Genomic DNA, 16,520 nt, shown 5'->3' with positions numbered 1-16,520 from the left:
ACCTACTTTTCCTCCTCCACTCAACTCTCTATTTATTCCTACATCTCCCCTCTTTTTACAGTCTGAGCCACTATTATGCAGTCTTCAGCCAAGCCTGCCAGTGTTTGCCATCTAACCTCCAAATTCCAATTCTTTGGGCTCAGGCTTAGAGTTATTTGAGGCTCCCAACAAAACAGGACTAGAAATTGTTTTTACATATGTAAATCAGTTTATTTTTCTGTTCTCGGAAATGAACTGTTGTAACTGCACCTTCCCCCTTGCTGGATTCATGGCATTTCCCAAACATCTGGCACAAATGACTAAAGTTAACTTAAATGATTAGCAGTTGAGAACGGGATATTTAAAATGAAATGTAAGGGAATCATAATTGTGTAGTTCTGTCAACTGTCTGCATATTTGTGTGCAGAACTGGGATTAACCTCAGTGAATGTCAGAGATCTCAGAGCTGCGTATCTGGCCTCGCTCAGCAGGCTGTGGAGATAGACAGCGAGTGATTCACCCTGTCCAAAGCTAAATGTCTGCGATGGGGCGGATAAAACACCCCCTGAAGGTGCTGATCTTTCTCTAGTGGCTATAGGAGTTGATTAGACGAGTGTGACCAGCCTCCAACTTGAGACGCACAAAGTTGAGTGGGATAAATATCATTCTGTGCGTATGTATATGCACACCTACACAAACACTATATGTCCCCGTATGAATATATCTATGTCTGCTTTTTGTAAATGTGTCAGCATAAATGCAGCACACAGCTGTCAATGTATACCTACAAGCACATGGAGGGTTTTAGATCCATGTGCATGTATTTTGTGAAGCCTGCTAGCTGTGAAGTATTTTCGCTAAGCTGTTTGCCGTCCGTGTAACCTTAAGCAATGAACCCCTGCCTGGGCCTGGTGCTCTGCGTTGCTTTGCACACCGTGCACGACACGCAGCAGCCTGCCGGCGGATGAGCTGGCGCCGTGCAGATAGCAGCACGTTCCCAGCGCTGAGGGCTGATCGCTAACGCCCCAGTGTTACAGCTGGTCTAGTAACCTTCCATGTCACCCAGTCCTCTGCGAGATTCTCTCAATCCTGTAATGTGGAGAGACATCATCACAGGCTGAAATAACACATAAAAGCCTATCTCCTGAGGAGTGCGTGAGGTCTGAGCTGTGCACGTCGGCCTTCACATGCTGAGCAAATAAACAGGCTATTACTGATAATTCTCAGCAATTGTGCAAGGCTGAATTCTGTTTGCTGGCCCTTTTTATCTCTCACCTTTCCTGTGCAAATTACTTGCTGTTTCTGAATGCTTCTTCTTTGTAGCTGTACATGTTTACCTCTACTTTCTAAGTCCTGAGAAGAATGTCCTTTCCCTATTCTTTTCATCCTTTTACCATCTCTTTTCTTCTTTTTCTTTTCCCCTTCTTTCCTTGGCCTGCGGTCTTCCCTTCAGGCAATTGTAGCTCTGCCCTGGAACCATTTTCCTAGAAACTTGCTTTTTCCCCTTGGGGAGTGACAGCAGAGTGTCCCTTGTCTCCTCAATGCACTTTTTGTTCACTGTCTCGAATTGCATTGGACTTGGCTTGCTAATGGGTGGGTGCTGTGTGTTTGCTGAAAAGAGGTTTGATTTTCAAAACAACATTGCTGCCGCTTGCCACTCTCCAAAATCAGTAGACTGATTCTACCTCATTTTACACTCTCTGCACTTTCTTAGCATTTCTTACCATTTTTAGAGATTTGTTCATTAACAAAAATGAATAAAAGTTGTCAGACTCCAGACAACACTCCAGAGCTCCCAGGAAGATAGGCAATAGCAAATATCTATCAGGTGGATTTCATTTCAGTGCAGTGTGCTGGGCTGAAGATTGCAGCTCTTTGGGAGGTGATTCAGAAGCAGAGGAGCCAGCCCTGCCCCAGGGCCACTGTGTCCATGGGGTGGCTGAGGTGGATGGCTGGGTGTGGAGACAGCTTCAGCTGGTGGATTTTTATCCACTGCTCCCTACCTGTGAAAGCCTGAAGTCGCCGAGGTGCTTTTCAATTATCTATCTTCAGCCCAGTGGGATACACTTAGAGATTTTCAAGCACAGGACCACCGATTCATGGAGCAGGATTTTCTAAAGCTTCCATGGGTTTAGAAACCCAAATGTGCATGGCATGTTGGAAGGATTTGTGCTACTGTGTCATTGGAAACCTGCTCTGTGCTCCAATTCAATACTGACATCTGCAGCCTGGTTTCTAGGAAGGTTGGACACCTGCAACATGTAGGAAGTGATGATTTTTAGAGAAGGTGTGTGATGTTCAAGACCTGCCTGCCATACATGCAACCTGGGTATTCATGTTCCTCTAGCAATGATACAGTGCTTGCTGTTTCCCCATTGACTGCACAAGATGAAGCCCTTAAAGGTTTCAAAACACATTGCAGATGTTAAATAGCTAAGATTTGTAACCTTTCTGCAGATAAGGTAAGTATTTGTGCTTAGTTTTGTAAATGGGCAACTGAAGACATGTCCCTGCTAAATTTGGTGGAAAGAGGTTAACTTACCCAAAGTGAGAGGGGCACAAGTAACAGAGCCATCACTACATCTCAGCCACATAGGCTGTCCGTGGCACGGCCTCCCAACCCTGCACAAGCCTGTCTCCTGCTTGCCATGCAGCTAATTAAAGCTGCTTTAACATTGCCTGTGCTGTTGTTATATCTGTGCTGGCCAGGCATTTCTCTTTCTCTTTCAACATGCCATAATTGTTACTATTCCTGTGCAGTTACTGACTTCCCAGTGTTAGTCCTGATTTACCAGCTGGAAGCATGTATTTATACACAATAGGAATAAGAGCAGACAGCTCACACCTTTGTTACATTTTTAGGCAAGACAGCAAGATTGAGTGGATAGCAGCAGGGACGAGGGCATCTTTCATTCAAAATAAAACACTTTAGTTTTCCATCTGCTATGTTTCATCCTGCATTAGTGTAGGAGCCAGCAGTGCCTGTAAGCACGTTGCTGGCACTTGGACCTGCCAGGCTATTTCCAGGCTTCTGCATCTGATGCTGCTTCCTTATTGCAAGATATTTTTTTCTGCTCTATAATGCTGCACATGACCGAAGGTCGATGCCTCGTTCTTCATAGGCCTGCTGATACCAAATTTCACCGCATTTATGTAACATCTCTCAACCAGGGAAAGCAGAACTATAAGTCTGGAAGGACTCAACTTTGAATTTTGGGCAATCTCAGAGCAGGTCTCTGTCATCTGCTGTGGGAGACTTGCTATTTCAGAGCAGGGTTTTTTCATTTTTCAGTTGTTCTCCTTCATGTACCCATACAGGAGCCGTCTTGGAAACAAACTCCACCACTTCTAAAGCTAGGTTAAAAACAAACCAGCAAGGCTTGCAAACTGCCTTGTTCTGTCTTAGTGCTTTCACTGGGCCTTCTTCTGTGTGTCTGACCAAAATAGCTTCTTTTGTGTGTCTAACCAGATGTCTCAAGGGTTAGTATAACTAGTTTGCCCTGATGCACCTTCATTTAGCTCCAGTGCAGTTTTTCATCTGTCTTTCAAGATTGTTTGTCCTACTTTGAACTAGTAAAAGAGTCAGACATTCTCATTTTGTCGAACAGGTTTACAGTATCTCTAAGAAGCTTGGTCTGTACTTAACCACTCCTGTGGCCTACTTTCAACATAACACAGGAAGAGGTTAACTCCACACCTCTCGTCCTCTCCTGCTGCTCATTTCTTGAGTACATCTCCAAATCATGTCCTGCAGAGCTGTTCCCCATCTCCTCATGGACAGTGGGCAGCTACTTGGCCTCTCCTAGCCGTGCCAAGCTCTGGAGTCTGAACAGCAAATTCTCAGCACATTCCCACGCTTTGCCCAGGGCGCTTGTCGCGTTGTCTGCAGGTTCGCTCTCCAGCACGCTCCAGCGTGAGGGGCTTATTCCACAACGCGTGCTCAGTGCCGCTGAATGTGATGAACGTGGTGTGTCTGAACCTTGCAGGGAGTGTGACTGCTGTTAGCCACCATGCACTGCAGCAAGGCGTTCGCTGGGCAAAGATATCCTCTGCGCCTTTCCTTGCAGGCAACTAAGCAAACTTCCTTTCCTGTTGACTTAGGAGTGTATTGTAGTTTGTTTTTTTTTTTTGCAAGCTCTACTTTTTCTGTTGACAGTGCTTAAAGGAAAGCCTTTTGGAGCACGTTAATCTGTTGTATTAGTGGGTGTTGAGTCTGTAGATTTTCGTTATTAGAATTTGTGTGTATTGAAATAGAGCCGATAAGCTCCAGCTGCATTGTTTGAGGTGCTGTAAAAACGCATGTCACAGAGGCTGGCTCTGCCACAGAGCACTTATCTGCTCAACATAATGGATTTGCCCATGTGGACCAAATATTGCTCTTCTACATATGGCAAAAAAATTATTTTGGCTGACTCTAAGTACCTTCATTTGTCTAAATTCAGTAAAAATTCATTTGCAGTCAACACATGCCATTTCCTTTCTTTCTAAGTAGCCAGGCGTGATACTTTCCGTGTTTATTTCCTTCCCCTTGTCAAGACAGCTCTGCCTCCCTTTGCATTGTAATTCAGATGCTCGAGGTCATATTTTTAACTTGATTTTTCTAACTGCTTCTCCCTCCCTCTTGCTTTCTTTTGCAGGCCCTGGTTAGGCTTCCTCCTCACATTTCACAGTGTGATGAAGTCTTCAGGTTCTTCGAGGCTCGCCCAGAAGACCTTAACCCTCCCAAAGAGTAAGTGCCGTGCTTGATTTGCAATGCTACTCAGTTCTTTTTAATTAGACAGGAGGAAGCTGAAAGTCATTTGGTTTCATTGCCACTGTAGGTTTAGGAAGAAATTCTGTAATTTTCAACCTACCTAGAAAATGCCCTTGCAACTATTTATAACCCTGCTGGATATGTGGAGGACAGGGGAGTCAAGGCAACCCTCAGACCCACCTTTCGGCCATCATCCACCCTCTTTCTCATTGTTTCTTGCTGATAGTTGTAATGAGGGAACCTCCCCTGGCTTGTGGGTTTTACCTGATAATTATCACCAAAGAGCCATTTAGTTCCCCAAAGCATTGGCTCAGCAGCAGGGGGAAATCCTGCCAGTAAGCACTCAGCTAATAATTACCAGCTGCTTCTTTAAATGTACTCCTGCCCAGAGATACTTAGTTATCTGACGGCAGCAAGATTGTGGTCCAGGTCCAAAATTGTCTCTGGAGAATCTATTCTTCAGAAGCAGGAAACTAAGAAAAGGCTGGGAAAGAAGTTCACATTGAGCATAAAACAGTCATGGCTTTTACCTTGGAATAGTCTGATTCACACTGATACAATCAGGATTCAGAGAACTAATTTATCCAGGGAAAGCATTGGCAACGGGGTATTTACAAGCAACAGTACTGCTTCTCCCGATACTTCCTTTTCTCCTTTATAATGAACAGAATATATTTTACTGTGCTCCTCAGTAAGATTTCAACTTGGTTCTACCGTGTTTTGTGCTCCTTGTTGCGTGCTTTGAAACTTGATTGCAGATTGTGTTACTGTAATTTGGTTTCACCTCTGTTTGCACAGCCAGCTAGATAACATTGCTTTGGGGTTTTGGCCGCTTTAGCCCATGCAGAACCTGTAGTTAGCAGAAGGATTGGTATTGACTTCAGCTGTCTGTGGGTCAGCCTTATAGTTTCTGTGCTGGTATAGAGGAGAGGATGTTTGCACTTCTAGTTTTCAGACTTTTTCTCTCACACATACAGTGTTTTGTACAAGGGTATATATTAAAATTTTATCTAAAGGAAGCACTGTTAGCACAGCTGAAAGGAAAGTCTTTTGTTTTTGAATAATAAGAAGAGCAGCTTTAAAATCAAAAATCTGCAAAAAGAACAGCTCTTTCTAGATAAGCTTGTTTTGTAAAAATGTCAATGGTGAGTAGAGAAAGCGTAATTGCATGTTCATTGTTAAATTGATATTGCAAGCTGAGAAGCATCTGCAGTAGGATATGCCCAAATTCAGGGAACCTGCTAACCATCACAGTTTTCATTTAAGGACTGTAAGAAGGTTTGTGAAGGTTGCTTGATCCCAGAACACCCATCTGATGCTGGGAGACATCCTCAAGTCTCAGACAGAAACAGATATCCAGAAGAAGAGTAAGATCCTGAGGTTACGGAGAAGGTTGCCTGAAGGATCTTAAACAGACTTCATAAAACTACTTTAAACTGTTAGGACTCCTATCTGCTTTCTGTACTAATACAGAGCCTACAGCGTTAGGCCTGAAGAGAATATATTCAACTAGACCTCTACAAGGCAAGGAAGGGGGACCAAGGCCCATAGCTGGGCTGGCACTAACTGTTATGTTATACCTTTCTTTCTTTTTTCCCTCCTACAAGCTGTCGAGGGCCTTCTGCTGAGCTCACTGTTCAACAGCCCTTGCAGCTATTTTCAATTAATCCTTTCACTCCCCCCAAGGAAAAACAAAAAAGACTAAATTTTCTCAGCTCAAGCCTTGCATCTTATTCCAACCTAGTAATAAGTGTGATTTATTTCCCTGGAAAATGTAGAGAAATAACCTGATTAAATCTCACTTCACTAATGTCTGCAAGAGATTAATCTAGCTGGGTTTAAACAAATCCTACCTCGTCTTCTGTAAGCAAACAGATCTTAGTGAAGGTGTCTAAGGTTTCTGCTGGGAGCGCTTCACAAAAGATGTATTGTTGAAACTGAAGATTAGTCTCTACAAAAAGATCATGTAAAAGCCAATGGAAACATCTTTGTGTTTTTCTTTTGTGAGCTGAGGGGGAAGGGGGGAGCTCTGAGGCTCGCTGGACCACTGCGTAGGGTCCAGGTGAAGGACACATCCAGCAAGACCCTGGGCCTCAACCCTGTGCACAAAAGAGCACAAATGACCAGAGAACGCTGCCATAATTATTTTATCTTTTTCTTCTGCTGCCTTTGTTAAGCCTCAGTACAAACGTTGCTTATATGTTGGTGGACTGGTATAGACATGGCATTCGACCAGCTGTGTTAAAGGAGAGCAAATATCACAATGTGAGGAAGGAAGCCACCCATCAGGGGATGGCAGAACTGGGTTGTTTGTGTCGCCGTCGTGTCTTCCCGTGTGCCCAATGAGAAGGTCTTTAATTACAAGATCACCTGCTCCGCTTTACCGCAGAAACTCTTTTGCAAGGCAAAGCCTGACTGAGAATTTAATTAATTAGTTGCCAGGATTGTAACCTTAATCCTGTGGCCAGTTGGATTTTTTTTTTGAGTTCAGACAGTCCATTGAGTTACTGTGTGTCAGCTGAGTGGTGACTGAATAGATGCTTCCAGTTAGAAAAACATGGAAGCTTAAACTTCAAGGAAGGATGCATGTACAGGCCAGTTGGGATGTGCTAAGAGGTGTTTGTGCACTTAATTGCTGATCCATGACTTGCTGTGATGCTCATGCAATTATTTGCCCATTACTGCAGTAATTTGGTTGTAAATCCATGCCCTTCACTTCTGTCCCTTTTGTGTTAAAAGAAACTGGCATTTCCCTTTAGCTTCTTAGCACTTTTGCAAATGTTTTCCCAAGCTGTTTTCCCAAGCTGTTGCTTCTGACTCTTCATCTGCCCTTCCCTTGCCCTGTCCTTGGTTGTGCTTATTGTCCAGTCTGGGTTATGCCTCGTTTGGCTTGCAGGCGGCTCCCTGCAGAGTTATTTCCTACTACTGCTGTGCTCCGTGCTCTGGTTTCCAGCAGTGCTGAGCAGTACACAATGCAGCCATAATAAAAGATGGGTTTTCTCAACACTGCTCTATCAGACCAGTTTGTTCAACTGGATTCACTCCTCAGGTTTTCTGCTTCCTGTTTTGGTGATGATCCAAGCTTTCGAGTCCTCTGACAATAGGCAGAAGGTTTTCCCTTCAGCTCCATTAAACCTCTTCCTTCTAGAGCAGCTTGAAGGCAAGTGATGGGAGAAACGTCACAAGAAATCCCGGCATGGGACCGGCTGACAGTCTCCTGACTCTGCTCCTGCATGTCTTGTCCTGATGTGCCCAGCAGGGTTTGGAGCTCCGTCACTGTGTTCACTCTATCGGTGAGGTGGGGAGAAAGCAAGCTGTGAACCATGAACTCTGGCAGAAAAGGAACAGTTTTCAACAGTTTAGGTTTGAAATTTGTGGAATGTTAAGGTTTGAGCAAATGTATATGTATATAGGCAAGTGGCTGGACTTGTGACTTTTACCATGCCCTTATAAGGACCAGACTGTGTATTGTTACAGGAAAAGTTACTATATAGTAAGAAGAAAGTGCATTTTTCCCCCATTATTCTAAAGTAAAGCACGATGTTGCTGAAAGCCATTCGTTTACAGCTAGTTGCTTCTGTTAATAATTATGATTACCAATAACTAAGCTAGGGGTAGATTAATTTCAGACTTCTACTGGGGATTTGAACTCAAGGCTGAGGTCAGGCCAGGGCTCCTAGTCAACAAACAAAAATCTCAGGAATCATTTTCTTAATGATTGTTTTTTACTAAAAATAACAGAAATACCCAAGGAGTGGGATTAATCAATCAGACATTGCATATGGTCTACTGCTTTTAGGAGTTTTTTGCTATTTGGTTCAAAATATCACAGCCAGATTGTTTGTATGAGAGTTCACTTCTTTCTAGGTCTGGAAAGGACCAAAAGTGGATCAAAAGTAAAGGATTCAGTTCCCTGATACTCTGCCCCAGAAGATCATGCAACTCAAACAAGAGATTTCTGTTTTAATCCACCAATAGTAACAATAACAACTGAATTTAAAGCAGTGTTTCTTATCTGGGAATATTTTCCCATAAGATTCATAAAGGGGTTTTCAAGCAGTACGCAAATCCAGGAAAATAGAATCGCAGAATGGTTGAGGTTGGAAAGGACCTTTGGAGATCATCTAGTCCAACCTTCCTGCTCAAGCAGGGTCACTTAGAGCACATTGCACAGGATCGTGTCCAGACGTTTTGAATATCTCCGGAGAAGGAGACTCCACGCAACCTCTCTGGGCAACCTGTTCCAGTGCTCTGTCACCCTTACAGTAAAGAAGTTTTTCCTCATATTTTAATATATATAAAACAAGGAAACTTACTAAGTAAACTGTGTAATATTATAAAGATTGATGCAGAAAGTGGCCATAATGATGAAGGTCCCTTTAATAAAGTTCAGAAACGTTTTATTGTGGTCCTGAGGCATAAGCTGTGCTGATCTTATCTCCACCGCATAAATATTGGTGTATCACTCAGATACCAAGATTCCAGCCGGTTGCTGTAAAACGCAAGGTGAATTCTCCCTTTATTCTTCACGTATTACAAATTTCTGATTACGGATCTCTAAAGAAATTGCCAGAGTACTTCAGTAACCATGTTGAGGAAGCATATTTTAGTCTGTGAGTCCACCAATGCACAGTTCCCTAATTCACTTTTATCTATTCATAAGCATGACTGTGTTCAAATACAACTGTTGCTGAACCCGAAATGTACTATGATCTGCCCTGTTATGAGGCTCTACTCACCTTTTGATAGAGGAGGAATGTGATAATTCCATTATAATTTTGTGTTACTGGAAGTTTTTCATCTGTAGACTCTCTCTAGTCTGATTTTTGTTTGATACTATGTTAATGAATTTTCTTATATTCAATCCATTTAAAATTAACTTTCCTGACATATTTGTCATGCTTTTGACATATGTATTTTTCATGCATAGCTGAGGCTCTGAACAGATATGGTGTGAGGAAATCTGTCATTCTTTGTTTTACTTTCACTCTTTCTTACAGGACTTACAGTACATTTAGTTTTCACATCATTTAGGAATTTAAGCACTACCATTTTAGGACAATCAGTATTAAAGTCTGCATTTGGTGGTGGTAGTGTGAGTGCTCCATGTACACATTTTATTAGGGAAATTCATGCTACTTGAAGGATGCAGAGTGGAAATTAATTTCCCTAAGAAACGCAAAACCAGAAAAAGATGAAAGTTTTATTTGTATGTTATTTATGTCTCGGAAGTAAATTGTGTAATAGGAAAGCAGGAGAAGCTCTGATAAAAGATTAAACCAAGATAAGGCAGTTAAGATCCGCTGTTCTGGGGGGAAGAATAGGTTAATATTTTCAAAAAAATGACTTCACCTTCATGGAGATTTAGGTAGCTAAAGATGCAGTAACCTGTTAGGGCCTGTGTTGCCAAGAGACTCACGTGGTTACTAGTCATCCAGCTGCCATTGATTTCAGTGGGCCTCTTTTTTAGTTTCACATGAGATTTTGCCCTTTTGTTTAGAACATCTAAAAGATTTGGTTTGGAATATCATATGGAGGATATTGAAGTTTGTTATTGGCTGCAGCAATAGTGATACAAGCAAATAATGCAGCTTTCCTGGGAGAAGATTTGAATCTTTTTGTTACCGGGCCAGTAAATAGAAAGTGGAATTATACACAGATAAATATCAAACAATAAACTTGGGGGAAACAGGATGCAGGTTAAATGAAATAGGCTCAGCAACCACAAGAAAAGATGTGGAAGAACGGTAGTTGCAATAGCATACATTATAGCTGCTACTGTACAGCAAGAGGTCTTGTCTTGAACATCGCAGTTGGTTTTGCTCATGCTTTGCAGACCTGACTGTGAAAGGACACAGACCTGAGAGGAGCAAAGATAGTTTAATTTGCTGACAYTTGGGACTGGCAGCCAAGTGTACAGAAATAGCTTTTGCCTGAATTGCTTATGACCGTGCTGCAGGGTTTGATGTGGTGTGCTGTCACGGACAGAGGATGAATCCTGTTCTTGCTCACCAGAAGTAAGACTGAGGGCACCAGAGTTATTCCAAATTCATCAGCACATAAACRAGATCAGAGCACTCGTTTCCTTCACCTTCCTTCGTGCTACAGGGAATGGGCTTATGGGACCAAACACAACAGTAGTGCTGGCCTTAGTAAACCTTTACAGTTTATGAGCACTAATTTAAGACTATATATATATACATATATATATATATATGTTTTCCTATAGAGTTGGGACTGAAGAAGCGTTTTGAAAGGCAGAGACATTTATTTTAGAAAAAAATAGATGCCAGCTCCTTTGGCTCAAGTGCCTTTTTCCTGTCCACTAATTTTTGCTCATATCCTAAAGGAACAATCACTGCTGATAATTTACCAATGCCTATTTTGTAGATTAGAAAGTAATAGTTTACTTAATGTTTAACTTAACCCACAGGATTCCTTCCTTCTGGAGAAGTGGAGTTTAGTARTTAATGCAGGGAATTGGAAATCTGCTCCTTTTTCTCTCACTAATTTATTTGGTCATGTTGGAAAGGGCACTTGCACCTTCTGCCTCCATCTGCAGTACGGCTGTGGATGTATGGTCTGAGAGATTTACCAAGAGGCTTTCTTTGCCGTTTTGATCCTGGTAAAGAAGCATTGTTCCATAGTGTAATGCTGGAGATGATCAGTTGCAAAAATAATTTTATTTTTTACATCATCAAGCAATGTTGGAAGAAACATTGCTCCCCAAACCTGTCAGCAAAGCCTGCTCTGCTAGTGCTTGTGTATTTAAAACCAGTKAGGGAGGCAAAAAAAATGAGTTTATTCATTTGGCAATAGGAAAAACRTGGGGAAATGAGGCAGGATTGGAGCAGAACCAAAATAACTGGATTCAGAGGTAATTGGGCTCACTTCTAGGAATGTGTGGTACAGTGAAACAGGCTCTTCTGAAGGTCTCCATTTAAAGACTTATATGTTTGATTTGAAGCCCCAGAATAGGGGAGGCCCATAGGGCAGAATTCTTTACATCARTGAACGCTTAAGAGATCTTTAGGTGCACACCGGAGAGAAGTGTCCGGTGCTGCTGTGCTTTCGGGATGAGTCTGGAATTGAGGGAGGAAGAGAGATGGGGACTTCCTCGTCAGACCTTGYTGTTTTGTTCCGCGGTGAGCCCCCGCCAGCAGGTTAATTGCTCGCACTGTGGTTTCTGTCACTGTTGACTCATGACCTGCCAGACAGGAGGAGATGGGGTGGAGTTTTCTTTTCACTAATGTAGCTGAACTGAGTATAGCCAGCCTTGTCCTCTGTGTGTCACTTCTCTGAAAAACAAGAATAGGCAGCTTATGTTGTAAGTAGAATTATGTAATGGAGAAGAATCCGGCCTGTCATTGCTGTGTCTATATTTAATATTGCTGGACTATTGTTTAATGAAGATCTTTTTCCACTCTGAGGAGGAGGGCACTGGGGACAGACATGTTCAATGGGATGTTTGCTGCCTGGGTGATGAATTATCCCTCTCGTGGTGCTGGAGGTCAGATGAGACTTTTCAGTGCTCTGCGCTCCCTCTTGTTGCTTGCWGTGTGGTTTTAACATTACTTGTCTGATGAGTTCCTTTATTTTTAATGTTCTTGTAGTTGAGTAGCCTTGATGGTTACAAAAAGAGTGTTTTTGTGCGGTACATGTGCCACAAATTTGCAATTCTGAATCGGCTGGAGGCAATGTAAGTAATCCCATTGAATTTGATAGAGTTTTATCAGGCCATGTATGCTATACTATGTATAAATGAGGCAAGGCTGTTGCTTAAAATGTTTTATAATGYTGCTATATACAAACCAGATAGATTTGACATTTCACATTTATTTAAGGTGGAGCATTTCTTTTTAAACACTGGAAAATACAGATGACATTCCTTGGAAAAAWGGACTTTGAGAGTCTCTGACACTGCACTTAGCATCCAACAGGTGCCATTGAAGGGACATTAAGAAGTGTTAAAGAGCACCGAGGGACAGGTAAAGCAAGTCAGGTTACTCTGGAGAGCCACCTCCTCGCTCAAGTGCTTGTGAGTTAGGAGGCGAGCTGGGTTTCCCRGCTGACTTAGATGTGTCCTAACAGTGTGTGTATATTTGGTACGCTGGGCTTCATCCATTCACYCCACGCCATCGAAGGATTTCCACTGGAAATCCATTTCATTACATATATGGGGTTTGGTGTTTCACTTTGAATTCAGCTCCCAGTGCTGTTTTTGTTTAAAATCTTGCTTTTAGCAAAGCTGGAACCATCCGCTGGGGTGCTGCACACATCCAAGATGATCTGTTTTGCTTTTGCTTTGTCCTTCTATCTCTTGACGTAATGGGCTGCCTTCTCTAGAATTTAGGATGTAGAAAAATTACTAGACCTCAAGTGGCTCTGGCTGTAGTAGACACRATGATGTATTGGTAGATTCCACCCTTTCCATCTTCTTGACTTGTCTGCAGCTGACTGTCTTTCATGCATGCTGTTCCCAGAAACACAAGCAGAGGATCAAATAACAACATGTTTTGACTCCAAACTCTGGAGTGACTTATCATGTTATCAAAGCTTTTGATTTAATTGAAATTTCACAGATAACCCTAGACCTGCTTTTAAGTGCAGACTCAAGAGCCAGTGGGAATTCAATTAAACTCCTCCCCCCCTTTTTAAAGCTTGCATTTTTGTTTAGGAGGTTTATGGAAGGGATTTGCTACTGCTTATCTCTAGCTAGAGCTGTATGTCTGGGTTCAAAGATACCCTTTGTCTTTGGGCCACTTTCTTTTCCCAGTTATGCCACAGTTAGATTGGAACAGCCCTGCTGACAGTAATGGACTATTCTAGATTTAYGCTGATCTAATGATTGCAGAATTTGTTGTGTTAAAAGTAGAATTCTTTTCTTGTTTCCATTCACAGCTCTTAAAACAATTGGCCTAAGCTCAGGAAAGATGTTCGTTTAAACAGACCTCAGATGTGTTCTGAATAGAGGATTGACTGTGGCTTTGCAATACTTTAACCTAATCTAATAAATGCTGGTTATTTGCTGGATTCTTGCAAGCTGTATTTGCTTCCCAGCTCCAAGAMGTTTTAATAGCCACTCCAGTAACGCTGACTGCAATGCACAGTGGTGAACCTCAGAACATTGTATATGTCTGATTACATTTGCTTTCAATTACAGTCTTGTGGGTTTGAAAAATCAGAGCAGTTCAGGCTCATTTGGGAACCACCACAAAAAATCACTAGTAACCTGAGCTACCTAGTGCTCAAAAGTATAACAGAAGAAGAAAATGTTGAACGTTGGGGGCCAAAAAATGTATATTTTGCCTTATGAAAAGAGACCTATTGCAACAACTGTGGGGTTATGATGACAGGGCTGAAGGGGTACTGTATCTAAAAGATAAACATATTTCTTTCCCCTCCAAGTATACTAAGAACGAAGTGTGAGTGACTTATACCAGAGACTGTTCATCACAGACTTGAATTTTCATAGCTCACTATTTTTTCCATCTTTATTGTTCCTCCTTGTATAGGTTTCCAGTCTCAAATTTTTAATGTTTAGATCCTCACCARCATTGTCCTCTCTTGCCAGGAACCTTGGATAGAGCACTAGAACTCATGAAGTTTTTAAGATGAAATTCATCTTGTTCTACGAGAACATTTCTATCAGAATGCAGTATTCTGTGGAAATSTTGATTATCTGATAAATCTGCTAAAAAGTGAGTTTTCTTTTCATAGAAATGTTTCAGCAAAAATTAATCTYTGGATTCTTGTGGAAATGCGGGTCCCCCAATCCAATATTCACGTGATTTTAATACTGCTCTGCTGAACAGCACAGCCGTAGAGCGAGCAGGCGWGTATGGAGACAGCCAGCCTTCAAGAGGTGGCTTTGCAGACAACCCCTTCTGCARTGGTGTTCAGACCTCAGGTGCTCTGTGGCTGGAGTTTGATCAGCCTTTGCTCTGCTCAGTGTCTTCTGGAGAGACGACAAGCCACCAGCCACCACCATCTCCTCTGCCAAGAACTAGTCATTCCTGCCTTTGTGAACCATCAACAGTGGTGTCTGCAGTCATGAAAACTGTGGCTATCCACAATCCTTGCTGTGACCACGGCATCCATCTCTTGCCATGACCATGGCAACCGTCTGCTTTCTGGCCATGGCTTTCCAGACTAACCTTCTCTTCCTCTTCTCCAGAAATATCATGCTTTCCTTGAATGCAGCTTTGCTGRCTCTTTGTCTAAAATCTGCCTCACTGTCGTCTTCCACTCTAGAAAATTGTTTTCCCAATGTTCCTGCAGCTCTACTTCTAGCTTCAGGAAATCCATTTCTATAAGGAATCCATGCTTCCTACCTTTTCTTTCTGAAAATCTGTTCTCTCTCTCCTTCCCTCTTCCACTCCCTGCCATCCTGCTGCAGTATGTCTTGTCCTGCCCACTTGAAAAGCTGCCTTCTTTCAGCAGGCAGCTCTGGGAGAGCATTAGTCATATGGCCAATCCCTTACTAACCTGCTGACATCAGGTGAACAATGAAAGCATTAATATAAAAGACATATTAAAGAGCAGCCTCTGGTGCAACGCGGGCATTGTGCATAGTTGCTAAACAAAAGAAGAGCAAGGAGTGTCTCACAGCAAAAAAACCCAGCCACAGCCTTGTAACAGTACGGATGATGCATTGAATTTTCATCACGGATATAGAGWGTGCTTTCATATATACTGAATTTAGCAGTATAAAGTATGGTGTTGGGCTGTTATCAACTCCCTGAAAATATGGACAACCACATCCAGACTGCGAGAGCTGGGGTAGCTTTGGACTTCGTAGTGGGGATCAGCAAGTTGCCAGGGTTTTGCRTTTTTCTGTGGAGGTAACTCTTTATCAGTATGGCTCCCAAATTAGGGGAAGCAGGTAGGGAACACAACCAAGCACTTCCTTTTCTGTGGTCTCAATAGGTAAGGTCCTTAAGCTGGTATATAACCTCCATAGTCCCTTTAGTAATGGGAGTGCTGAGGCATCTTGTTGAAGCTAGATTAGGTCCTTCACCTTCATACACATCTTTATAGTGAAGCTAAGGGCCAGGGGCAACTAGAGAAAGCTGCAAGAGTAATTCCCATCGCTGCAAACAGCTTTCAACCCTTCCAACAAGAGGTCAGTAGAAAAGTATCTTATTGTTTCCCGGGTCCTCTCAATGCACAAAGCAAGCCTCTGTTGGGCACGCTCTAACAGCGTTATTAATGTTCATGATGCATCAGTGTCATCCCCTGGGGAGAGGAGGAACCCCCTGCGGCTGAATCRCACAGGCAATACCAGCTAATGAGATACATTTCTTTCCTGGCCTGACAAATAAGCTTCTGTTAATCTTTATTGTTAGCGTTCTCCTGCTCGTCCGTATCTGCCCTCTGTGTGTGCAGGGTGTGGGGGGTTGATTTTAGGGGTGCCCCACGCTAACRGGGGCACAGGCTCTGGAGGCGTGTGGGGGATTAAGCAGGGCCAGRCATTAAGCAGATTCAGAGAAAGCCTTGAATCTCTTCAATAAAGTAGTATGTTAGAGTGAGTGGCTGCAAGAAGTAGGAGTTGTGCAGAGGACAGGAGATAAAAGGAGGCTTTCAGGCGGGAGAGAGAGGATTCTTGCCTTTTCCAGATGTAGCGTTTGCATTTGAAACAGGAGAGCTGCCAAATGGCCAGGCTGATGAAGGATGCTTTGTGATGCTTCCAGAGTATGAAAAATGCGATACTTTGAAACTTAGGTGCTTTTGGATTATTAGGCAAGGGATGAAACAAGCATCATAAGGAGAGTCCCTTTCCTCCTCG

General features: G+C 42.7%; 1 protein-coding gene across 1 annotated transcript in view; it reads left to right on the top strand.

Annotated features, from left to right (window-relative positions):
- Positions 1 to 16,520, top strand: part of SH3PXD2A (SH3 and PX domains 2A) — a 214,259-nt gene that overhangs the window by 69,955 nt on the left and 127,784 nt on the right. Inside the window, exon 4 of the mRNA XM_085307810.1 lies at positions 4,617 to 4,708. Within this exon, the coding sequence (XP_085163936.1) occupies positions 4,617 to 4,708 (92 nt within the window). The remainder of the gene's footprint in view (positions 1 to 4,616; positions 4,709 to 16,520) is intronic.

This window comes from Rhea americana, unplaced genomic scaffold, assembly GCF_003343005.1.
Source record: "Rhea americana isolate MKP2758 unplaced genomic scaffold, rheAme1 scaffold_104, whole genome shotgun sequence".
NCBI classification, from domain to species: domain Eukaryota; kingdom Metazoa; phylum Chordata; class Aves; order Rheiformes; family Rheidae; genus Rhea; species Rhea americana.
The sequence above is the reverse complement of the archived record's forward strand: the minus strand, read 5'-3'. Positions and strand labels throughout refer to the sequence as shown.